Below are 26,326 nucleotides of genomic sequence, written 5' to 3'. Positions count from 1 at the left end.
ATATTTTCAGTCAGGGAATCCGACCAAGCCACCCCAGCGCTGCACATCCAGGCTGAGGCGATCGCTGGTCGCAGTATAACACCAGTATGTGTGTATATACTTTTTAGGATATTTTCCAGCCTCCTATCAGCTGGCTCCTTGAGGGCGGCCGTATCTGGAGACGGTAACGCCACTTGTTTTGATAAGCGTGTGAGCGCCTTATCCACCCTAAGGGGTGTTTCCCAACGCGCCCTAACTTCTGGCGGGAAAGGGTATAACGCCAATAATTTTCTATCGGGGGAAACCCACGCATCATCACACACTTCATTTCATTTATCTGATTCAGGAAAAACTACAGGTAGTTTTTTCACACCCCACATAATACCCTCTTTTGTGGTACTTGTAGTATCAGAAATATGTAACACCTCCTTCATTGCCCTTAACATGTAACGTGTGGCCCAAATGGAAAATACGTTTGTTTCTTCACCGTCGACACTGGAGTCAGTGTCCGTGTCTGTGTCGACCGACTGAGGTAAATGGGCGTTTTAAAGCCCCTGACGGTGTTTGAGACGCCTGGACAGGTACTAATTGGTTTGCCGGCCGTCTCATGTCGTCAACCGACCTTGCAGCGTGTTGACATTATCACGTAATTCCCTAAATAAGCCATCCATTCCGGTGTCGACTCCCTAGAGAGTGACATCACCATTACAGGCAATTGCTCCGCCTCCTCACCAACATCGTCCTCATACATGTCGACACACACGTACCGACACACAGCACACACACAGGGAATGCTCTGATAGAGGACAGGACCCCACTAGCCCTTTGGGGAGACAGAGGGAGAGTTTGCCAGCACACACCAAAACGCTATATTATACAGGGACAACCTTATATAAGTGTTTTCCCTTATAGCATCTTAATATATAATAATATCGCCAAATAAGTGCCCCCCCTCTCTGTTTTAACCCTGTTTCTATAGTGCAGTGCAGGGGAGAGCCTGGGAGCCTTCCTAGCAGCGGAGCTGTGTAGGAAAATGGCGCTGTGTGCTGAGGAGAATAGGCCCCGCCCCCTTTTCGGCGGGCTTCTTCTCCCGTTTTTCTGACAACCTGGCAGGGGTTAAATACATCCATATAGCCCCAGGGGCTATATGTGATGTATTTTTAGCCAGCATAGGTACTTTCATTGCTGCCCAGGGCGCCCCCCCAAGCGCCCTGCACCCTCAGTGACCGTTGGTGTGAAGTGTGCTGAGAGCAATGGCGCACAGCTGCAGTGCTGTGCGCTACCTCATGAAGACTGAGAAGTCTTCAGCCGCCGATTTCTGGACCTCTTCTCTCTTCAGCATCTGCAAGGGGGTCGGCGGCGCGGCTCCGGTGACCCATCCAGGCTGTACCTGTGATCGTCCCTCTGGAGCTAGTGTCCAGTAGCCTAAGAAGCCAATCCATCCTGCACGCAGGTGAGTTCACTTCTTCTCCCCTAAGTCCCTCGTTGCAGTGAGCCTGTTGCCAGCAGGACTCACTGAAAATAAAAAACCTAACAAAACTTTTACTCTAAGCAGCTCTTTAGGAGAGCCACCTAGATTGCACCCTTCTCGGCCGGGCACAAAAACCTAACTGAGGCTTGGAGGAGAGTCATAGGGGGAGGAGCCAGTGCACACCACCTGATCCTAAAGCTTTTACTTTTGTGCCCTGTCTCCTGCGGAGCCGCTATTCCCCATGGTCCTGACGGAGTCCCCAGCATCCACTTAGGACGTCAGAGAAAAATGGTTTTACATTAAGTAGAGACAATTATATAGAATACCACTTCAAACACAGTACAGGTAAACGATGGCCATAAAACACAATTGGAAATGTGAGGAGGGGAAGTTGCCTGAAAGTGTGACACTAGGAATGTAGAGAAATATTGAAAGACGAAAAGACTAAAAACAGGAGAGAGAAACAGAACAGAAGACCTTGGGGAGAGTGGAGAAGGACATGATGAAAAAAGTATCATTGATCCCAACACTCAAGATAATGGTTTGATTTAGCATTGAGATCTGACGAGACAGAGAGAGGGAGATAGGGAGAGAGAGAGGGAGGGGGGGGGGGGGGGCAGTGAGAGGCAACCGTATTATCTACATTAAGGATTTGTGCACCCGATCTATCTGCCTATTTGTCTAAAGCCAGGTACACACTGGGCGACCCCCCCTAGATAGCAATCAGCGCTATATTCCATGGCAGCCATTGGATGGAACCCAAACTGAGCAATTTAATTGTAGCTCTGTTCGGACGTGATGGCTTCTGGCACCTTCATATCTTGTTCGCATCCCCCGGAGCCTGGAAATGAGCTGAAATGCGCAAAAGAAGACCCGTTTGGGCCACCAAATGGCAGTTTTAGTGATCAGTGAGAATCACATATACAATTAAATATCGCCCCCGCAATCTCCCATCACTTTAGATAGGAGATAGGGCGGTATTCAATTGATTATTGCGCCCAATCCGTTAAAATATGATAATCCTTCTCTGATTTTTTTTATATACATACATATTTTAAATTAAACAATGAATGTGAAATTCTATATAGAAAGGCAAGAACTTTTAGTTTCACAGCCAAACTACCAAGCCTCTTCTTGCTTACATCATTTAGAATGACATAAAAATGTACTGTAAGTCAAGCACAAGAAAATATTCTTTTATAGTTTGCTATAGGAATAGTGGAAAATAGTTACAAGGACTAAGTGCAGCCTGAGTATATTCATCAAGCAGCAAAACAGGAGTGGTACCAGGATACCAGAATCCTGTAACGAAACAAAACTTTAGAGCCCAACCCTTATATACAGAGACTGAAATACCAACCCCATTCTCACACAGACTTCAATGAGGAAAGTGTGCTTTAAATACTAGAAAAAAAATTTTTAACAAGTTTTCACAAGATAAATATTACTAAAACCAACTTACTGTAAAGTAACAGAACAAATAACTTCACACTGATAAATATATCTGTACACATGCTGACCAAAGAAGTCATCCTTGGTTTTAAGACTGTTCCTTGACATCTTGAACCAGATACTTGCTGTGAGGGAGAAACCAAGTAGTGTAGTAGATTTTCCGTATGCTTTAACGGTCACACAATGTGTTGTCATTTTTATACCTTTCTCGGTGGAAGTACCTTAAGACACATAGTGGAAGTATTGTAAATAATAACAAACTTACCTCTGTGACAAAGAGACTCTGAGCTTCCTTCTCTGCATTGTCAGGAACTGTTGAACATACATATCGACCCTGGCGCCTTAATGTTGCTATCTACAAGGGTGGAAGGGAAAGCACACATTCACTAATAGTTGCTTTTTAGACACAACGCAACATCAAGAGGTTTCCTAGAAGATATAATAATAGCATAAAAAGAACTGCTGTTCTTATTCCTGATGCCACAAAACAGCAGCCATGCAGGTTTGTTAATAAACTGAATAAAACATTAAGCAGCCACATTACTTAAGTTTATGAAATCTGTATTATGGATGAAGCTTCAGCCCCACCTAGGAAGTCAGTACTAGGGAAACCAGCACTGAAGTGATTCAGGACTAGGATTCTAATTATTATTAAATTATCACATTAATGAAAGTTACTTTGTGAGGATGAATGCCCAAGAGGCACACACAATAACCAGGAGTGGTATCACTGGGGTCAATTCCACTCCTCCCCTTTCGCTTGTCCTCCTTCCCCCAGAGTGCCACACAGACCACTGATGAAACCACATCCTATTGGGCTAAGCTTACACTGGAGTCACTTGGGCCAGGCTGTCCGGCGTACGTACTTGTCAGTGAATCATTAGTACGCATCTGGTGTCCAGCTCATGCTTCGCTCCATGGCAACATGATGTCACATGTTTTAGGGGCAGTGGTGGGGTCTAGCATAGGGCACTGTAATGCCTTGCTAAGGCCCTGCACCAGACTACAAATTAGTAATGTAACCAGAAAAATTAGCTTCATAAAGGGAAGGACAGGGACGCCGCTAACGTTAGCAACCATGTAATACTGTATGTTGCATCAGTCGTGGCCAAGGAAACAAATGTTGCCTACCCATACTAAACACAAACAAGATCTGCATTCCACTTTTATTACTTGAATAGGTGCGCAGGAACTCTGCTTAACAGGACAATTTGTCCTCAGTTATATGGGAAGAGCATAATACACTCAATGGATAATCAGAATGATGAAGGACCTAGATTTATTCCTACCACTGATACTACTAGTTACTGGCTGCTATTATTTGGTGGTAGAAGTGGATAGGACATTATAATAAAACCCGGATACATATAGCCACTATTTTCAACATACATATATACCAATAATATTTCGGCTGCTTGCCTACTACAAATGTTTCTAAGTTTAATGTGGAGCACAATGTGGAACATTCCTTCATATTCCCTACATTACTCACCATAAGCAGGATACAAAGAGGGGTTTAATGTCTTTCTCAAACAAACCCCCAGGACCCTGCAAATGGACATCTGCGCTTCTCTACATGCTCTTTATTTTGTTTTTAAAAAGGGACGGATGCAGAGACTTCCAGTACCTTTGTACTCATAAGGGCTTGGCTTCCTGCTTCCAGGACCACAGCTTTTTGAGATTCCTATCGCTATAAAGTTAAACAAATACTTGGGGTAAAAATAAATAGCAGGAAGTTTTAACGAAGGAAATGGATTGAGCAGATCTTCGTGGAAAGAAAAAAGCTTATATATTGCAAGGACTCATTAGAAATCCGTATAATTATTTTCTTGTACACATATATAAGCGAGGAAAATATGCCTATGCATCTGTATGGTATGTTGTGTGTCGATCATATGTTATTAAAAACATTATAGGTAGTAACCAAGATACCAGCCATCATTACACACAAATGAGATGAGAACTCTACAGTATGCCCACAGGACGCTCAGTGATGTGATCAGCATAAACACATTTCACAAAGCAACAGCTACAAAGAATACATCAGCCTGGTTATGTACAAATCAGAGACAAAGAGTCTTATTAAAATGAAAAAAAATAAGCATTAAATACAAGTAAATTAAAATATTAATGACAATTGTTTATTCTTTAAACCTAAAGCTCCAAACATTTTATAGCCACATACAAGAAAAGTAGTGATATAATATGTACAGATGTGGCCAGGGTCATTACAAATAGTGGTGGTCAGTGAATTAAATATTTGCCCCAGTGTTGTAGAGAAGGGGTTAATAGGCACCTGAAGAGAGCAACTGCTAACACGAGACAAGCGGAACAGCTGCTGTGCCAAATATCTAATAGGCAGACACACTGAGCATTTTAGCAATCAGGAAGAGGCTCTAGGGTAGACAGCTAGTGCCACTGCAGACTGCAGGGGAGGCTTTTGAAAAGCAGCTGTCTGTCATATTGTTAGTGATCAAAAGCAACACAAAACGGGAGGAGAGAGGAATTGTGCTCACGGATATGATAAGTGTGACTAGTGGAATACAGGAAACAGAATTAAGGATTACAAGACAAAGCAATTAGAAAGACAAATGGACCGAAAAAAATGGAAGGAGAAATCACCTGTGCGTAAAAAGGGAGATAAAGTTAAGTAATAGTGGGAGGCAATAAGGGAAAAAGGCAATAAGAAATCCTTTTTTATATATATATATATATATATATATATATATATATATATATGGACAGTTAGAGGATAGGTGAGGAGAAAGTACTGGAGGGGAAGAGAGTCCAGAGACAAAGATACTTAAGGACCCAAATAAGAAGGGGAAATTCAAGGGAAAATACACTACCAAGACGAGGGATGCTGTCAAGATCCCACCGGACGGGATCCCGACGGTCGGAATACCGACACCGGGATCCCGACGGTCGGAATACCGACACCGGGATCCCGACCGGCACAATCTCGACATTCTCCCTCTGTGGGTGTCCACGACACCCATAGAGGGAGTATAAATTAGTGTGCCGAGCGTAGCGAGGCACCGCGCCTGCAGCGAGCCCGCAAGGGGCTGCATTGCGCTCGCCCCCGTCGGGATTGTGCCGGTCGGGATCCCGATGTCGGTAGTCCGTCCGGCGGGATCTCTTACCGATCCTCAAGACGATTAATAAGTGAGAAAAAAAAGCTAGAAGTAAACAGAGAACAGGAGGAAAACAAAAGGGCAAATAGAGGCACAAGAGAGCTATTGGAATAGAAGTAGGAAACAGCAGGCTTGCAATGCATTAAATTAAGTAGAGATTAAGGAGAAAGCAGTGGGTGAATTAATAAAGGCTGCACACTAGATATTATGTCGTCTGATCTGGCGGATCGGACCGACATATTGGGCACATTGTTTAGTGTGCACCCAACAATGAGCACCGGTGCATCGTCCGCTACATCCTCCATAAGCCCTGCATGCAGGACCGACGGAAGACATCACTAGCGAGGGCCAGACGCTACTGCTCTCGAAATCGGCAAGTGTGTATGCACTTGCCGATGCTGGCTCCCCTTCAGAGTCCCATCGCTGCTGATGTCTCTGGGTACACACATCCTCTAGTTAATCAGAATAGAGCTAGATAACAGCAGCTACAGAGAACAAGAAGATTCATCCCCAAATCAACTCTTCTGGACTAATGAATGCCAATATGGTGCGGGATGTAATGAAGTCCGAGCTCGGCAGCCGTGTGGGATGCCAGACGAACTCGGACATTTTTTGAAAGGGGCAATCACTTACAAGGCAATGCAACAGGGCAGTACGGATGGTGTAATGGTTAGCATTACTGAGTCACAGCACTGAGGTCATGGGTTCGATTCCCACCATGGCCCAACTGTGTGGAGTTTGTATATTGCGTGGGTTTCCTCCGGGTACTCCGGTTTCCTCCCACAATCCAAAAATATACTGGTAGGATAATTGGATCCCAACAAAAATTAACCCTAGCGTCAAAGTGTGTGCGTGTACATGTGATATAGATTGTAAGCTCCACTGTGGCAGGGACTGATGTGAATGGCCAAATATTCTCTGGAAAGCGCTGCGGAATATGTGTGCGCTATATAAATAACCGGTAATAAATAAATAAATAAATCCCAGCCAGCCGCCAAACTCGGGCTTCATTACATCCTGGCCATCACCTGTACATTACACTAACTAGATGTTATCATACTCAGAGTCCTGCATTAAGTAGAAGAATGCTCTTGGACAATACCACTAGCAAGGAACATAGTATAATACACAAGGAAAGGGACCGGGAAGACACCGGCAACGAGCGAACAACTCGGAATGACCCCCATTGGCCGCAACATCAAATTTCTGGGATACTCTATGGAAACGAAAATGAAGACCCATGGGCCAGTACAATTGCAAATAAAGTTGCAGTGCTTGCTGGGACTTGGCCAGGAAGCCTCACATCATGCCTATGTTTGGCAGCACCCCCCTCCCCTTATTGTCCACTGATCAGGGTAATCATCAGACAATCTTTACTAAGGGTTTGTATCATTTGAAAAGCCTAGCATGTGCCACTATTGAATAAGTTCAGTAGGTAACTGTCTGGCAATCACAGGAGATCACTAGTCAATATTGGCTAACTGGGCATATTGTTTAGCCCTTAGTATACCAAGGGGGGTCTTCTGAGGACACTAGAATGTTATTTTTTGTGATCCTGCCGTATCTGTAACAACTATTTTACTCCTGATTTTTCTGTGTATCCCGCATTGGATTAAGATAAATACTGTGTAATTAGGCTTATAAAATGTTCTTTCAAAAAAACGTAAATAATAAAAAACATATTCTACGTTACAAATGCAGAACATTGTATATGTGAGAAACACAGGAAAACAACCACCACTGTGACGTGCTAAGGACTGTAGCAATGGCAACACATGAATAGTGATGTATTGTTACCGTAGTAATATGATATAACCTTTTTACAAGAATATACAGTATCCAATCGGATGTACACTGTAATGAAGAAGAATGTATTTATTTATTTATTATTTATTTATTAACAGTTTCTTATATAGCGCAGCAAATTCCGTTGCGCTTTACAATTTGAAATAACAATAACAAAATGGGTGATAACAAACAGTCATAGAGGTAGGAAGGCCCTGCTCGCAAGCTTACAATCTATAGGAAATAGGCATGTGTACATAAGGAAAGGTGCTATCTATTGCATAGAATGAGAAGACATGTGAGGATATGTGTGGACTGTGCAGAGTGGATGCAATTTGATAGGAAGGTTTATGAAAGTTATGTGGGCGGTTCTGGAATTTGGTATGCTTGCCTGAAGAGGTGAGTTTTCAGGGAACGCTTGAAGGTTTGGAGACTAGAGGAGAGTCTTATTGTGTGTGGTAGTGCATTCCACAGAGTGGGTGCAGCCCGATGAAAGTCCTGCAATCGTGAGTGGGAGCGAGTAATGAGTGTGGATGAGAGACGCAGGTCTTATGAAGAGCGAAAAGGTCGTGTTGGGAGATATTTTGAGATAAGCGAAGTGATGTACATTGGTGTAGTTTGGTTATTGGCCTTATGTGTGAGTAAAAGTATTTTATATTGAATGCGGTAGAGTACAGGTAACCAATGGAGGGACTGACAGAGTGGATCTGCAGACGATGAACGTCTAGCAAGGAAGATAAGCCTCGCCGCTGCATTCAGAATGGATTGTAGTGGTGAGAGTCTCGTTTTGGGAAGACCAGTTAGGAGACTATTGCAATAATCAATGCGGGAGATAATGAGAGCGTGGATTAGAGTTTTAGCAGTGTCTTGTGTAAGGTATGGTCGTATTTTGGATATGTTTTTAGATGCATGTAACATGATCTTGAGACAGATTGAATGTGGGGAACAAAGGACAGATCAGAGTCAAGGATGACACCTAGGCAGCGAGCTTGTGGGGTAGGGTAGATAGTCGAGTTTTCAACAGTGATAGAGATATCAGGCTGGTACCTACTATTGGCCGGTGGAAATATAATTAACTCGGTCTATGAAATATTCAGTTTGAGGTGGCGAGATGTCATCCAGGATGAAATGGCAGAACGGCATTCAGTGACACGGTCCAGTACAGATAGGGACAAGTCAGGTGAGGATAGGTAGATTTGAGTATCATCTGCGTACAGATGATACTGAAAACCAAAAGAGCTGATTAGTTTACCAAGAGATGAGGTATAGATAGAGAAAAGCAGAGGACTGAGCCTTGCGGTACTCCAACTGAAAGAGGTAGCGAAGAGGGGGTAGATTCAGAGAAGCGAACACTGAAGGAGCGATTAGATAGGTAGGATAGGAACCAAGAAAGGGCTGTGTCTTTAAGACCTAGGGGTTGTAATGTCTGTATGAGAAGAGAGTGGTTTACAGTGTCAAATGCAGCAGATAGATCTAGAAGAATAAGTAGTGAGTAATGGCCTTTAGACTTCGTAGTGACCAAATCATTAACCACTTTAGTCAGTGCTGTCTCTGTGGAGTGTTGGGAACGGAAGCCTGACTGAAGTGGGTCCAATAAAGTGTATGAGTTAAGAAAGTGTGTGAGTCGAGTGTAGGCAAGTCTCTCAAGTAGCTTAGAGAGACAAGGGAGCTGAGAGATAGGGCGGTAGTTTGAGAGAGCATTAGGGTCAGAATTTTGTTTCTTTAAAATGGGAGTAATCACTGCATGCTTGAAGAGTGAAGGAAAAATACCAGTAGAGAGAGAGAGAGATTACATATGTTAGTTAAGGTAGGGATGAGCACCAGAGACAGAGCTTTACTTATTTGTGAGGGGAAAGGATCAAGAGGAGAGGTAGTGGAGAAGCAGGATGAGAAGAGTGATGATACTTCATCTTCATTTGTGGGATCAAATGAAGAAAGAGTGCCAGAGGGTTCAGGTAAAGAACGGAGCAGGTCACTGGCTGCCGAAGAGCATACCATTTCATTTCGGATCTTATCAATCTTCTCCTTGAAGTAGGAAGCAAGATCCTGTGCCTTGATAGTGGCTGGTGGGGTAGGTGAGGGAGGATTCAGAAGTGATTTAAATGTATTAAAGAGTCGTTTGGGGTTGGAGGCTTGAGCAGAGATAAGAGTTTGGAAATATGTTTGTTTGGCAGTGTCCAGGGTATTTTTATAAGAATGGTAGACAGTCTTATATGTGAGGAAGTCACTTGAAATACGAGATTTACGCCACTGACGTTCAAGTTTTCGTGTGAGTTTTTGTAGTTGTCTTGTTAATTTGGAGTGCCATGGTTGACATCTAGGCCTACGTGGAGTGTGATGGGTAGCTGGAGCCACTTCATCAAGGGCTAGTTCTAGAGTCTCATTAAGGTGTGATACAGCCATCTCAGGAGAGGTGAATGCAGAAATAGGTGAAAGCAGTTGTTGGAGTGAAGTGGAAAGTTCTTGAAGATTAATTGTGTTAATATTTCTGCGGGTTTGAGGAAGATTGGAGGACTTCAGCAACACAGGGTTTGAATTAACGGAGGAGAGCATGCAGGTGATAAGGTTGTGATCTGAGAGGGGGAAAGGAGTGTTAGTGAGTTCAGAGATGGAGCATAGTCTGGTGAATACTAGATCAAGGCAGTGGCCTTCCTGATGAGTAGAGGAGTCAGTCCATTGGGAGAGGCCAAGAGAGGAAGTTAGAGAGAGTAGTTTGGAGGCATGAGCAGCAGATTTTGGACAATCAATAGCAATATTGAAATCACCCATGATAATGGTGGAGATGTCAGAGGATAGGAAGTGAGGGAGCCAGGCAGAAAAATCTTCCAAAAATTGTTTTGGATGCCCAGGTGGGCGGTAGATAGCTGCAACACGCAGAGAGAAAGGCGAGTAAACCCTAATGGAATGTACTTCAAATGATGTAAATGTGAGTGATGGAACCTGTGGTAGAACAGTGTATACAAAAGATTGGGAAAGTAAAAGTCCAACTCCTCCTCCTTTATGGTTACTGGGTCTGGAGGTGTGTGTAAAGTGGAGACCACCCATGTGCCAGTGCTGCAGGGGAGGCTGTGTCAGATTGTGTGAGCCAGGTTTCTGTTATAGCCAGCAGATTGATGTTGTTGGATATGAAGACTATTGGATATGGATATGTATGACTTTTATTGGCTAACTACTCTTGAAATAAACAAAATATTTTATGCTGTCGTATCCTTACTAGAACGTATCCCTTCAGAAACCCCAAAACCATAATTTTAGTAATTTACCGCATCAAACAGTTGAGAATTTAGTCCCCAGCTTGGTAAAGTAAGTTGATGAGGTAGGCTTGGTATATTAAGGGTTAAAGAGGGGACTACTATCCTGAAAACTATACTATCACACAATACTACCACCGCGCGTATGATGTAGATAGGAAAAAAGAAGACGAAGAAGATGACAAAGAAAGAAGAATAAAGAAGGTGAAGGGTGAGAGGGGCATTCATTTGAAAGAATGGACAAACCACTTTTAGATTTTTAGAAGTCAATTTGGGGAGATCTTCCATATCCCTGGTCAATGTCTGGTCATCACACAGATCATAGACATTAACTCCTTTTTGGGCACCTAGTTAGCAGTTAAAAAGCACACTCATTGAATTCCATTACATTTTACAAAAGCGTTGCAGGCAAAAGCAACATTTAAGTAAAACAAAGCAAATGATTGTCAGTAACGGCCTCAGATGTTGTATTATTCATTACTTTAACATACTTTCACTTTGCTTTTTTACAAAGTGCCTGGGCTTATAGTGAGCTAAACCACACCAATGAAATGAAGAATGTGTGATTTGTACACTAAATCAGGCACGCAGGAGGTCATTTCTTGCTCTCGGAAAAAGCAGCCCTTCATAGGATGGCAACAGTTCTCTATATTGCAGCAGCACAAAGTCAAAGCTTGAGAATGACTAGCAATACCCAATGCAACAGCACTGTCCTGTACAGCCTCGCACGGCCAGTGAGGTCAGAATCCCAGAAAGCATAACAGACCACCACTGCTCTGTATTCTATAATTTTTGAGCTGAATACAAGTCTATTAGGACAGCATCCTAAATATATGGGATATGGATTCTTAAATCTGAAATGGAGAAAGAACAACTTCTCAATCCAATTTTGTGTTTTTTTTGTATAACCCAAAAGGTTATTTTCTTTATGCGAGTACATAATCTTATATATCCAGAAGACTCTTTAGGAGCTCTGCCAGACTTCAGTGATAGGTGGTCATCCTAATGGAGCCTATTCTATAGAAGTAGTGGGTAGTAGATTCTATAGAAGTAGTGAATGTCGCAATTTTCTGTAAATGTGTTCAGGTCTTCAATACGTAGCTGAGGACGGACCCATGATGATGCAGGTGAGTTACCCTTGGACCACAGATCTCAGAGAAGAGGTCCAAAAGGTAGGAAAGAATGATGCATGGATGGATTTATCACTAAGGGATGAATTATTGGGAGGTTCTCATGCTTAAAATATTGAAATTTAAAAGCATTACCTCCTTCTTTACACTGTACAGCAGTAGGAGGTGGTGTTTGTCCATCACAATGTGCATGATACATTAAAATGATGGGGTAAATTTACTAAGATGTGAGTTCTATTTAAGATGGGATGTTGCCCATAGCAACCAATCAGATTCTACTTCTCATTTATCTAGCACTTTTTATAAGATACCTGGAATGTGATTGGTTGCTATGGGCAACATCCCATCTTAAATAGAACTCCCATCTTAGTAAATTTACCCCTATGTGTAGTAGGAGGTGCTTGGCCATCACTGTGTACACTATATAAAACAATAACAGTGGGAAGCAGTAGGAAAAGAAGATGGAAATCACTGTCTATAATACAAAACATTGTGTATCAGTAGAAGGAGGTACTTGGTTATCACTGTGCATAAGATACACTAATCACCGATTAACAGAAATAGTTTTCCCTTTTTTTGTTCTTTTGTGTTTTTAGGACACTTTCTTTATACCTGGTTTCTAGATAAGAGGTGGCAATTTTGGCAACAGAAGACTTGAGCTCATAATGTACAAATTGCAGACACATGTGGAATCTATAGAGTTTTGCCAAAAAGTTCTAGAGGAGCCGAAAAATCTTTGCAGAATAAACAATGTTCTACTTTTATATAAAGCCAAAACCTATATTTTATGTTCAATGGGTTTAAAATAAAGGAAACTAAAAACAGTTATTAGTGGAGTCTGAGATTCACACTAAAATAAATGTATATACTGAGACCGATATTATGCCAAGAGCACCTTGTTGTGAAAAAGAATATATACTGTATCATCGTTCACAAACGCTGATTTATCATCAATTTAGGTCAAGGTCAGATGCATGGTTTGAACTGCAACCTCTTGAACACTTGCAGACAATGTAACTTGCTTATGCATTGTGACAAAGGGCGGAAACAGAGCTACAATCTTTTCTCTATCACAACTCTTAGCCAAACACTCATACTAGGAATGCCTAGCTTTCGGTCTACTGAAGAGATCACAGAAATCTTGTTAAAAATTAAGATAGAACTTCTCTCAACTCTTCTAATATACAAGTTGTTACAGTTTTGTGTTTTGTTTTTTATCATAAAGACGCTTTATATTCACCATGAATTTTTTTAATTTTACAAGAATACAAATATAATTGTTATACATAAATATATTACTTTTTGTTTGTCAAGTGTGATGCCTTGGGGGGGGGGGGGTTCATGGCTGGGCTGGTTTGGGGGTGCCCTGCGTCCCAGTGTGAACCCCAAAGTGTTAGGGACTTGGTCGATAGAGGTGACCTCGACGCAGTGAGCAAGCCCATATCATTGGCCAATTATATGCTAACAACCTCTTATTATTATATATGTCTCATAGAACAGCTGTTTAATTGCCCAGTCTTCAGACTTACATTTTTAGTCTTTAGAAAAACTGTTTTTTCCTAATTAAATAGTATTTTTTATTCAGTTGTTCCCTATTTTCTTCCGTTAATTTCCTACTTTTTCAATGAATGTAAATTCAGGCTAAATAAAAATGACATAATATACAATTATACAAGATACACTCTTTGGGCTTAATTCAGAGTTGTACGCTAATGCAATTGCGAGTTTCTAGGCTACGGAACTGCTAATGTTAGAAAGTGTAGCTGCCTCCCAGAAATGAAAAAGCTGCTCACCGGAGCGATCGCAAACCCATTCGCAACTGCGTACACATTCATAGCCTATACGCAGCAATGGGAAGCATTGACTGTTCAAGCAGGTCTATGGCTAAGCAGACTGGCAGCGGCAGTAGCGACGCAGGCACTATGTTTCTCTACATACATAATCGCAGTTGACGTCAGATACATGCCCCAAAAATGACCACGACACGCCTACCTTTTCGTCGCTACACCCTGTGACCACCCCTACATGGTCATTTCCTGTCAAACACTCTGCAAAGAAATACTCACTGTGAGCGGAATCGCAAAGCCACTTTTACCCATGCGCAGTGCGATTGCAGTGCATGTGCAGTCTGCCAATAATCGCTGAAGCATCGGCATAGGTATAACTCTGAATTATGCCCTATGATAGTGATGTGTTATTAAGGGTTTAACTAAACCACATCTGCAATATACTGTATAAGTACATGGAGATAAAAAAAAAAAAAAAGGCTATACAGCAGAGTTTCCCAAACTCTGCCATTACAGTGCAGGTTTTAGGACTATCCATGTTTGAGCACAGGAGACTTAATTACTTCAGTCAATTTGATTTAACCATCTGAACTCAAGCATGGATATCCTGAAAACCTGGACTGTAATAGAGTTTGGGAAACACTGCTATGCAGTCTTCTAGAATATGGAGGACAAAGCTAAATTCAAGTTAGGACAAATTTACATTCCTATTCTTGTACAGGACAATATCAATGCTTTTCCATTTTTCTGTATTCCCAGCATCAACAAGGAGAGGTTGGAAAGCATAGTTCACAGATATTAAAATTGCACTTTACCTGAAAATCATCGTATGGAAAAAGGAGCATCTCCCGTAGTGCATCATTCAATATTTGAGTTTTCTTCTGTACAATGACATTCTCATAGTCGATGGGTTCAATAAGCTTCGGCTTTGCCTGGGAGAGAACAGAGTTTTCTATTAGAAATTGCACTGTTATGCATCATGTGCAAACAATCAGAAAACAAAAACAAACGTAGGGCACTACTGCAAAGCATAACATGAACACCCCATAGCATCCAACGCAGCTAACAGGTGAGAAACAACACATCTCATATTTCAGGATTAATCATTTATTTACCAAGTCATATAGAGAGGGTTGGATATCAAATTCTACCTGAATAAAATGCCTCTTGTATGTCTACATACAGCAGCCATAGTGGCCCTCTAAAGATGGGCCCACACAGCACCCATGTTTTTGAATACTTACCAGAGTTCTGCGGCGGCAGCGCTGTACAAAATCACAATGTGTGCATGCGCAGTAGAAAAATTGCTGGGACAATGGCCACAGCGTCATTTTCCTATAGAGCTGCGCACAGCGCTTCGATTAAGCTGCCAGCTAGAGATAAGTGGGCCCGGGTGGAGACTGCACACAGGCCCCCTCCTTAGTTAATACGCCCCTACCTGGAGAAACAAAAAACATGGACAAATTCTGTGCCATCGATGGCAGAGAACCATCAAATCTCTGCCTCAACTGCAAAACCACTGACCATCAAGGCAAACCATCGACCATCATCGTAAATCACTTACTGTTGCAGGCCATACTAAATCTTCATGTTATCTGTTGCTGAAAAGAAGGATAGAGTAATTTGTCCTGACAGAAAGATGGGGGGAGTGAGATACAGAGCTATAACAAAGAGAACCAAAACTGTTATAAAGAGATGCAGAGCTGTAATAAAGAGAAAGGCTTATATAAAGCCCTATGACAGAGGTTCCTAAACTGTGTGCCGTGGCTCCCTGGGGTGCCTCGGGACACTTGCAGGGGTGCCCTGGGTTGGTGGTCCAGGACCAATTCAAATTATTCATGGTCAATATAATAGGCAAAACCAGTGCTGGTGGCTGCCAGTCATAAAATATGTGGCCAAACAGAAGCAAATTTGTCCCTCAACAAACCCTAAGGATGATATATAAACGCGATCTACTTAATGTAATATTTCTTTCTAAATTTCTCAATAAGAAATGTCTGGCCTAGGGGTGCCGTGAAAAAAATTCTGATATTCTAGGGCGCCGTGATTCAAAAAAGTTTGGAAACCACTGCTCTATGATGATAGCTGCAGAGTGAGAAAGAGAAGCAGCTCAGAGAAACACTGTGGAGTGTAGTAACTGCATATGAGCTGGATGCATCAGTGAAAAGGTGAGCTATCTATTCATGCACCTCATACCAGCTACACAATGACAAGGGATTACATACATTTAATATCAAGTAAATGATAGAATATGAAATTCTTATCTCTAAATTAGTAATAACTTGATATTGCTATTAAGTCCTTTTCTCACTGTGGGGGAGATGCATCGAAGCGGTCTGCTTTTATCCACTTTATCCAACAGAAGACCTGCCTTTATTCAATATGTTATACACAGTAAATTTCCTGTAGAGAACCAGCTCCTCGTTTTTCATTCATTGAAAAAAGATTTGTGCTGTGCAAACCTTTTCCTAATTTTACAAAGTCTAGTACAGGTCAATGATTTAATCACAGCTGTCTTATGTCTCTCTGATATTGTACCTTTGATCTTTACAGCATACCTCTACAGGCAGCTGTAGGAAAACAAAGATGTGCAGCATTACCCCCAAGTCATGCACACTATGAAAACATTATAGACCTTTTTGAAAAACTATCCTTAGGGCTGTAACACACACTCCGGTTTTTCCCGGATGGCAAAAAGCCGGACAAACTTTGTCCGGCTTTTTGCCATCCGGGAGAAACCGGCAGTGTCTGTCACACAGGACGGCTTTGAGCCGTGTGTGATGCTGTGCGCATGCGCAGCATCAGACACGGCTTAAGAAAAAAACGTTGTGTGTGAAAGCTCCCCTTCACACACACGGTTTACTGGCTCCAAAGACGGCCCGGCGGCCGCCCGGCCGCCGGACCTTCCAGTGGTGAGACCCGGCTGCAACCCGGCAGCCGGGCCGGGGCCGTGCAGTGTGAAGGGACCCTAGCCCTCACACTGTTAACTACAATGCCGGCACGGGAAAAAGCCGTCCGGCTTTTTCCCGTCCGGCAAAAGCCGGGTAGTGTGTTTCAGCCCATACGGTCTATCCAAACTCAGCAAACATGCCGTTAAGTAAAAACCAAAATATACATAACTTAAAAATGTGCCTACATATACAATATACATACGTTTCAACACTGTAGAAAAATTGTTTATTCTGCATTACAAAAATAAAATGCATCGGCATGTATGCTCTTCCACACAAGTGTACATAAAGCCCACATTATCATTCACATACAGTTGCAAGAAAAAGTATGTGAAGCCCTTGGAATTTCCTGGATTTGTGCATAAATTGGTCATAAAATGTGTTCTGATCTTCATCTAAGTCACAACCATAGACAAACACAGTCTGCTGAAACTAATACCACACAAACAATTATAAGTTCTCATGTTTTTATTGAACACACCATGTAAACATTCACAGAGCAGGATGGACAAAGTATGTGAACCCTTGGATTTAATAACTGGTTGACCCTCCTTTGGCAGCAATAACCTCAACCAAACGTTTCCTATAGTTGCATATCAGAACTGCACAACGGTCAGGGGGAATTTTGGACCATTCCTCTTTACAAAACGGTTTCAGTTCATCAATATTCTTGGGTTGTCTGGTGTGAATCGCTCTCTTGAGGTCATGCCACAGCATCTCAATCAGGTTGAGTTCAGGACTCTGACGGCCACTCCAGAAGGCGTATTATCTTCTGTTGAAGCCATGCTGTTGTTGATCTACTTCTGTGCTTTGGGTCGTTGTCCTGTTGCATCACCCATCTTCTGTTGAGCTTCAATTGGTGGACAGATGGTGATAAACTTGGGAATGAATTTTTCGATCGATGATAGCAATCTGTCCAGGCCCTGAGGCAGCAAAGCAGCCCCAAACCATGATGCCCCCTCCACCATACTTCACAGTTGGAATAAGGTTTTGATGTTGGTGTGCTGTGCCTTTTTTTCTCTCCACACATAGTGTTGTGTGTTCTTTCCAAACAACTCAACTTTGGTTTCATCTGTCCACAGAATATTTTGCCAGTAGTGCTGTGGAACATTCAGCTGCTCTTTTGCAAACTTCAAACATGCAGCAATGTTTTTTTTTGGACAGCAGTGGCTTCCTCCGTGGTATCCTCCCATGAACTCCATTCTTGTTCAGTGTTTTATGTATGGTAGATTCGTCAACAGAGATGTTAGCATGTGCCAGAGATTTCTGCAAGTCTTTAACTGACACTCTAGGATTCTATTTCACCTCACTGAGCATCCTGTGCTGTACTCTTGCAGCCATCTTTACAAGACGCCCACTCCTAGGGAGAGTGGCAACAGTGCTGAACTTTCTCCATTTATAGACAATTTGTCTTACCATGTACTGATGAACATAAAGGCTTTTAGAGATACTTTTGTAATCCTTTCCAGCTTTATGCAAGTCAACAATTCTTAATCGTAGGTCTTCTGAGAGCTCTTTTCTGCGAGGCATGGTTTACATCAGGCAATACTTCTTGAGAATTGCAAACTCAGAACTGGTGTGTGTTTTTTATAGGGCAGGGGAGCTTTAACCAACACCTCCAATCTCGTCTCATTGATTGGACTCCAGGTTGTCTGACTCCTGACTCAAATTAGCTCTTGGAGAAGTCATTAGCCTAGGGGTTTACATACTTTGTCCACCCTGCACTGTGAATGTTTACATGGTGTGTTCAACAAAAACATGAGAACATATAATTGTTTGTGTGGTATTAGTTTCAGGAGACTGTGTTTGTCTATTGTTGTGACTTTGATGAAGATTAGAACATATTTTATGACTAATTTATGCACAAATCCAGGAAATTCCAAGGGGTTCACATACTTTTGCTTGCAACTGTATACCAAGCAGCAGAGATGAACAGTTCCAATCACTTGCGGAATAAAATTGTATAAATGCGCTGTGTTATTGTTAACACTGGCAGGATTCCTTACAAAAGTTCATTTCAGTAGCGAAACATCACATATAAAATTTTGCCCTTCAAAATTTAAATATGCCCTCCTCAATGATTAGGTGCAGAGGGCTAGAATGAACACTAGATGGATGTTGACTTTTATTATTTTACAATTATACACTGCCAGCTTAACAATACACCACTCTCGAGACTGGGCAGAAACACCCCTTATGGCCAGATTTAATTAGCTGCATTCTAATACAGTGGCCGTTGGCTATTCAATTAAAGGCCATGGCAGCCCGCAGGCTGCACTTAATGCAAATTTCTGTTTGAGTCTAAAGGAGGTTCAAACAGAAATCCACAGCAAGTGCCTTTATTGCGGGTGATGCAAACATGTTATCCCAGAATCTATGGGCTAATGCATACATTATCTGCGGATTTACCGCACTAGGAATATAGCTCTGGGGCTACTAGCACTTTTCATCACACGGTAGTTTTCACAGTTAATTGAATCAGTTGCTTACTCGTACTAAGTATCCCCAATATTCCTTATGGATGCTAGAGAAATAATGTGGTACCACCACACAAAAATAACTTAAAAAAGAGGGACTACTTGGTGAAAAGAACAGGAATTAAACAATATAACTTCTCAGCATATAGAATATGCGCTTTGCACTGTAATTGGTTGCAAAGCAATTTAATGCAGTGCTGAAAGCAATGTTTAGTGTTTCCAGCATACAATCTTCCTTGTCTCATGGGAAAAGGAAAACTTAGAAAACCTTTTCTTAATTGCACCCTTCATCAAATCACGCCACATAATTAAGTCACAGTACATTTCTAGCAAACTATCCAAGCAGAAAGAAGTCATGTCACATGCTTCTACAACAGTCTCACATTTACTTCCACATCCATAGACCCACATTAATGGCTTTCTTTTATCTGAAGAATCCTTGCATGTGAGTCTTGGGAGATAGCAGGGCTACATTCCACTATTATATCTAATCAGTCCTTCAGCTGTCAGCAAAACGCACTAATCCACAGCACCAAGTCAAAGCATTCATGATTACCTTCTCTATACCGTGTACAAAATGAAAAATAAACGGAGACCAATATGTGCTGAATTGACAAAACAAACCACCACTTAATTGGAGACTTTGCTGTGAACTGATGACTTATTTCTCTTGGCTAGCATATTGAAAACACAACAAAATGTGTAGTCCCAGAGCCAAAAAGCGGCGCCAGTAACACCTATCACATGCTTTGTGTTTAGAATAATTAGTACTTCACAAGAAGGGTAAAAGAGATCCAGGTCACCAGCAGCAGGACATATCCTGATTTGAGGGGGAAAACAAAATCAAAGCACAAAGAGGCTCAATTTAGAAAACACACTTAAAGGGGGAGATTCAATTGTGTATATGAATGTGCGCAAGACGTAGCAACTCAATTGTTTCTCCGTTAGGGCGCCTATTAGCATTTAATGCACCTGAAAGCACGGTGTTTAGCAGCGCAAAGTGACTAAGCCCGTCTAAAGTTCTTGTTTAAACGGCTATAGTCCTGGTTTGAGCACTTTGGGTGTCCAAACTACAAACTTTTCTCACATTTTTCTCGCACCTCCGGAGGCTGTGAGAAAAAAAATTGTGTTTGCCACGGCTAATGGGCGTCTGATCGGAGTAACAACTGAATTGCTCCGATAGACGCCAATTCATTTATACGCCCACCAGTGGGTGCCCAGAAGGGGTGCCCAGAACATTTTAATCTCCCCAATAATGTTTCAACTGCTTTTTTTCCCAAATGCTGGCCACACGTGAACATTTCATTGGGATCTGTATTAATATTTTTTTTTTAACCACAACTGGCAGACCACATTTGTGACATATGGGTCATTCCACGTCAAGTGGACCAATATTGAAGATTGTCCCCGCCGTTGTCCGCAGGTTGCCAAGCCTGAATGACAGCTGCAACCACCCCCACTTTGAGGGCCATAGTTTTGCTACTATCACATATGGTGAACTAATATTTCCCCAAAATAGTGTGTGACAAATATGCCAAAATTAAGTTGAAGTTTAGTAAAATTGGAGATCATCAGGTGGTCCATTTGAGAGCAGCTGTACCAACCAGCCAACTACACCAGTGTGTTTTTGAAGTGGATGAAGCAGTTCTTTCTACAGGTTTTTTTTTTTTTTTGTACAGATCTGGAAGTTTGGCATTTACAAATAAGGACAGTGCCACATATGACCAATGTTACAGATACAATAAGATCATGAGCAAACTAGTTCAATCGCAACACAATGAAAGGGCCACATATAAAACTGAAGACAACAAATACTAATGACTTTTAATGACTACTGCTATAATATAGGGATATATAAAAGGTTTAGATTTGCAGAAACTGGCATGATTTCGGCGAAACAGTTGCTAAATTTTAAAAGGTAATTTGTGTACTAAAACCTGTTTTCATTACTCTGGGACAGAAAATGCTTTCTATAATTTTTCTAATGAATATAAAAAAAAAATTAATTTTTTTTAAAAAAAGACTAAGCGCAGTGTTTTGGATTGGACAACACAGGCATGGTACAGTTTTTTTTTTTTTTTTTTTTATTTAAACATCAACAAAAATATCCCAAGCCTATATCAGGGGCCTAATTCAGACCTGATCACTCTTCTGCAAATTTGCAGAGGTTTGTGATCGCATTGTCGCCGCCCATACAGAGTGAAATTCTGCACTGAGCAAGTCTGCATACGCCCTGCGAAAAGCTTTGCAAACGCCGGTCAGCTGCAAATCCGCTTGCAAGTCACTAACCATTGAATGTTTTTTCCAGTCTGTGCGTAGCCCAGGACTTACTCCTACACAGGCTGATCTTACGTCACACACATCCTCCCTAAAACGCATGGGAACGCCTGCATTTTTCCTGACACTCCCAGAAAACGGCCAGTTACCAGCCCCAAACGCCCGCTTCCTGTCAATCAACCTGCGTTCGCCCAGCGAAAAGCAAAAAAGACCCCGACTTCTTTTGCAGTTTAGCCTTGCACGTGTGCATTAAGACCTGTACACATGCGCAGTCATTCATCAGGTCTGAACTACCCACAAGATCTGTTACAAGAATGCATAAATTCCTCACTTCATGTTTGGGGCACCATTCACAGCACACATCTTTGCCCAGTATGTAACTCCAGATAAATAATGGAAACCCATTGAAGATATGAATACTGTACTGTGCATATAAGTTGAAGGGAACAGCTTTGAAGCAGACCAATATTGCCTTGGTTAGAGATGTCTTTAATGTGCTACGCTGTACATTCATGTGGACTGTGCCTAAAACAGGGACGGCAATTAGATTAAACAAAATAAACATAAAAGCCTATAAACTCATTATAGACCAGAAATAAACAGCTTTACTGTGATTCTGTCCTCAAAAAGCATGCATTACCAAGCCAATGTAAGTAGTCTAAACAAAACACTTGGTAGCGTCACATAAAGCATTTTCCTCTGTAAGACAAACTAAATGAGGTATACTATATATCAACTCTACAGCAGTGTAACTTTGATTATAGGAACAGTGACTCTAAACAAAAATGTCACAGAAATATGATTTCAATTGAATTTTTTTTTTTTTTTTTTTTTAAATATAAGGGTCTTGCATGAAATCCTAACCATAAAGATCTAATCACAGACAACAGTTAAGGTCTAATTGTAAAAGCTGCATACTATTAAAAATAAACTATAGTGAGGTCACACCCTGAAAGTGAAGAGATGAACAAAATTAGAAGCAAACTTCCTCTTGAATTCTTTTAACCAGTCTCATCTTTGCACTGGGGACTTGACAAATAGGGAGCAGATGTTAATGGAAAAATACCACCCATTTCCACATTTATAGAGCCTCACCAAAACATGAAAATGCTAAAAAAGGTCACAGAGGTTTTTAGGATATTTTTATTGCAATAAATAAAATAACAAACTCAATCCAGAAAATCCCATGCACGCAATAACTACAGAAATCTGATAAAATACATATGGCAGGAGTAAAATAATGATTTCTGTGATACCAAAACCTCAATTGACAAGTTTCCAAGGACAGCGCCACACTCTAACAATGAAGCTGTTATTCTTGTATCCCCTTCTATCATACAGTACATGAGTTGCACAGAGAAAATACACGCACCAAGACAATCACATTTTTTACAACAAAACACATCAGTATATACACCTATTTTCATGAGTCAATTTTTGCAATGCCACACATTCAGAAAATACATTTTAGGGCATAGGAGAAGAATATCAAGAATCTCAAGATATCAGCATATGATAATACATAAACTTATTAAGAAGGTTTGCTTCATTGCCTCCAAACAGAAAAGTTTTATATTCCAGGGAGTAATATAAGGATAAACAGATCTGCAAGGCAGAACTACAGTACACCTGCTGACATACAAAAAACATAAAGGACCCTTGCATAATCTTTAAAAGGGAAAACTTAATATTATAAATAATAAGATTTTAAACCTACCGGTAAATCTTTTTTCTCCTAGTTCGTAGAGGATGCTGGGGACTCCGTAAGGACCATGGGGAAGACTGGCTCCGCAGGAGACATGGGCACTAAAAAGAACTTTAGATATGGGTGTGCACCGGCTCCTCCCTCTATGCCCCTCCTCCAGACCTCAGTTAGAGAAACTTTGACCAGAGGAGACGGACATTACGAGGAAAGGATTTTTGTTAATCTAAGGGCAAGATTCATACCAGCCCACACCGTATAACCTGGAATATACGAACCAGTTAACAGTATGAAACAAAACAGCATCAGCCAACGACTGATCCTAACTGTAACATAACCCTTATGTAAGCAAAAACTATATACAAGTCTTGCAGAAGATAGTCCGCACTGGGACGGGCGCCCAGCATCCTCTACGGACTAGGAGAAAAAGATTTACCGGTAGGTTTAAAATCTTATTTTCTATTACATCCTAGAGGATGCTGGGGACTCTGTAAGGACCATGGGGATTATACCAAAGCTCCCAAACGGGCGGGAGAGTGCGGATGACTCTGCAGCACCGATTGAGCAAACATGAGGTCCTCGTCAGCCAGGGTATCAAACTTGTAGAACTTAGCAAAGGTGTTTGAACCCGACCAAATAGCTGCTCGGTACAACTGTAATGCAGAGACACCTCGGGCAGCCGCACAAGGAGAGCCCACCTTCCAAGTGGAATGGGCCTTTACAGAATTTGGTAACGGCAATCCAGCCGTAGAATGAGCCTGCTGAATCGTGTTACAGATCCAGCGAGCAATAGTCTGCTTCGAAGCAGGAGCGCCAACCTTGTCGGTCGCATACAGGACAAACAGTGCCTCTGTTTTCCTAACCCGAGCCGTTCTGGCCACATAAATTTTCAACGCCCTGACCACATCAAGGGACTCGGAATCCTCCCAGTCCCGCGTAGCCACAGGCACCACAATAGGTTGGTTCATATGAAAAGATGAAACCACCTTGGGCAAAAATTGAGGACGAATCCGCAATTCCGCTCTATCCACATGGAAAATCAGATAGGGGCTTTTGTGAGATAAAGCCGCCAACTCCAACACTCGCCTAGCCGATGCCAATGCCAACAACATGACCACTTTCCAAGTGAGATACTTTAATTCCACCGTTTTAAGTGGTTCAAACCAGTGAGACTTAAGGAACTGCAACATCACGTTAAGTTCCCAGGGTGCCATTGGAGGCACAAAAGGAGGCTGGATATGCAGCACTCTCTTCACAAAAGTCTGTACTTCTGGTAGAGAAGCCAATTCCTTCTGAAAGAAAATGGATAGGGCCGAAATCTGAACCTTAATGGAGCCTAATTTTAGGCCCAAATTCACTCCAGTCTGTAGGTAGTGAAGGAAACGGCCCAGATGGAATTCTTCCGGAGGAGCACTCCTGGACTCACACCAAGATACATACTACCGCCATATACAGTGATAATGTTTTGCTGTCACGTCCTTCCTAGCCTTTATCAGAGTAGGAATTACCTCATCCGGAATGCCCTTTTCCGCTAGGATCCGGCGTTCAACCGCCATGCCGTCAAACGCAGCCGCGGTAAGTCTTGGAACAGACAGGGCCCCTGTTGTAACAAGTCCTCTCTGAGAGGAAGAGGCCACGGATCTTCTGTGAGCATTTCCTGCAGATCCGGATACCAGGCCCTTTTGCGGCCAATCTGGAACAATGAGAATTGTCCGTACTCCTCTTCGTCTTCTGATTCTCAATATCTTGGTGATGAGAGGAAGAGGAGGAAACACATAGACCGACTGGAACACCCACGGTGTCACCAGGGCGTCTACCGCCACCGCCTGAGGGTCCCTTGACCTGGCGCAATATCTCGGTAGTTTCTTGTTGAGGCGTGACGCCATCATGTCTATCTGAGGCAGTCCCCACTGACTTGCAATCTCTGTGAAGACTTCCTGATGAAGTCCCCACTCTCCTGGATGTAGATCGTGTCTGCTGAGGAAGTCTGCTTCCCAGTTGTCCACTCCCGGAATGAAGACTACTGTCAGAGCGCTTACATGATTTTCCGCCCAGCGAAGAATCCTGGTGGCTTCTGCCATTGCCGCTCTGCTCTTTGTTTCCGCCTTGGCGGTTTACATGAGCCACTGCGGTGATGTTGTCTGACTGAATCAGAACCGGGAGGTCGCGAAGCAACTGCTCCGCTTGGCGAAGGGCGTTGTATATGGCCCTCAACTCCAGGACGTTGATGTGAAGACAAGCCTCCTGGCTTGACCAGAGACCTTGGAAGTTTCTTCCCTGTGTGACCGCTCCCCAACCTCGGAGGCTCGCGTCCATGGTTACCAGAACCCAGTCCTGAAAGCCGAACCTGCGACCCTCTAGAAGGTGAGCACTCTGCAACCACCAAAGGAGAGATACCCTGGCCCTGGGGGACAGGGTGATCATCTGATGAATCTGTAGATGTGACCCGGACCACTTGTCCAGAAGGTCCCATTGGAAAGTCCTCGCATGGAACCTGACGAATGGAATGGCCTCGTAAGACGCTACCATCTTCCCCAGAACTCGAGTGCAGTGATGCATCAACACCCTTTTTAGCATCAACAGGTCCCTGACCAAATTCATGAGTTCTTGGGCCTTTTCCATCGGAAGATAAACCCTTTTCTGGTCTGTATCCAGAATCATGCCTAAGAAAGGCAAATGAGTCGTGGGAACCAACTGTGACTTCGGGATATTGAGAATCCAGCCGCGCTGTTGCAACACCTTCAGGGAAAGTGATACTCTGTTCAGCAATTGCTCTCTTGATCTCGCTTTTATTAAGGGATCATCCAAGCACGGGATAATTGTGACACCCTGCTTGTGCAGGAGTACCATCATTACCTTGGTGAAAATCCTCGGGGCCGTGGAAAGCCCAAACGGCAACGTCTGAAATTGGTAATGACAATCCTGTACAG

The 26,326-nt window shown here is 42.4% G+C and overlaps 1 protein-coding gene across 14 annotated transcripts in view; it reads right to left on the bottom strand.

Annotated features, from left to right (window-relative positions):
- Positions 1-26,326, bottom strand: part of DOCK9 (dedicator of cytokinesis 9) — a 513,264-nt gene that overhangs the window by 321,007 nt on the left and 165,931 nt on the right. For all 14 annotated transcript variants that reach the window (XM_063953262.1, XM_063953265.1, XM_063953272.1 and 11 more), the window contains exons 2-3: positions 14,805-14,921; positions 3,168-3,257 (exon numbers count right to left, since the gene is read on the bottom strand). In XM_063953262.1, coding sequence (XP_063809332.1) covers positions 3,168-3,257; positions 14,805-14,921 — 207 coding nt within the window. The remainder of the gene's footprint in view (positions 1-3,167; positions 3,258-14,804; positions 14,922-26,326) is intronic.

This window comes from Pseudophryne corroboree, chromosome 2 (genome assembly GCF_028390025.1).
Source record: "Pseudophryne corroboree isolate aPseCor3 chromosome 2, aPseCor3.hap2, whole genome shotgun sequence".
Taxonomy (NCBI): domain Eukaryota; kingdom Metazoa; phylum Chordata; class Amphibia; order Anura; family Myobatrachidae; genus Pseudophryne; species Pseudophryne corroboree.
The sequence above is the reverse complement of the archived record's forward strand: the minus strand, read 5'-3'. Positions and strand labels throughout refer to the sequence as shown.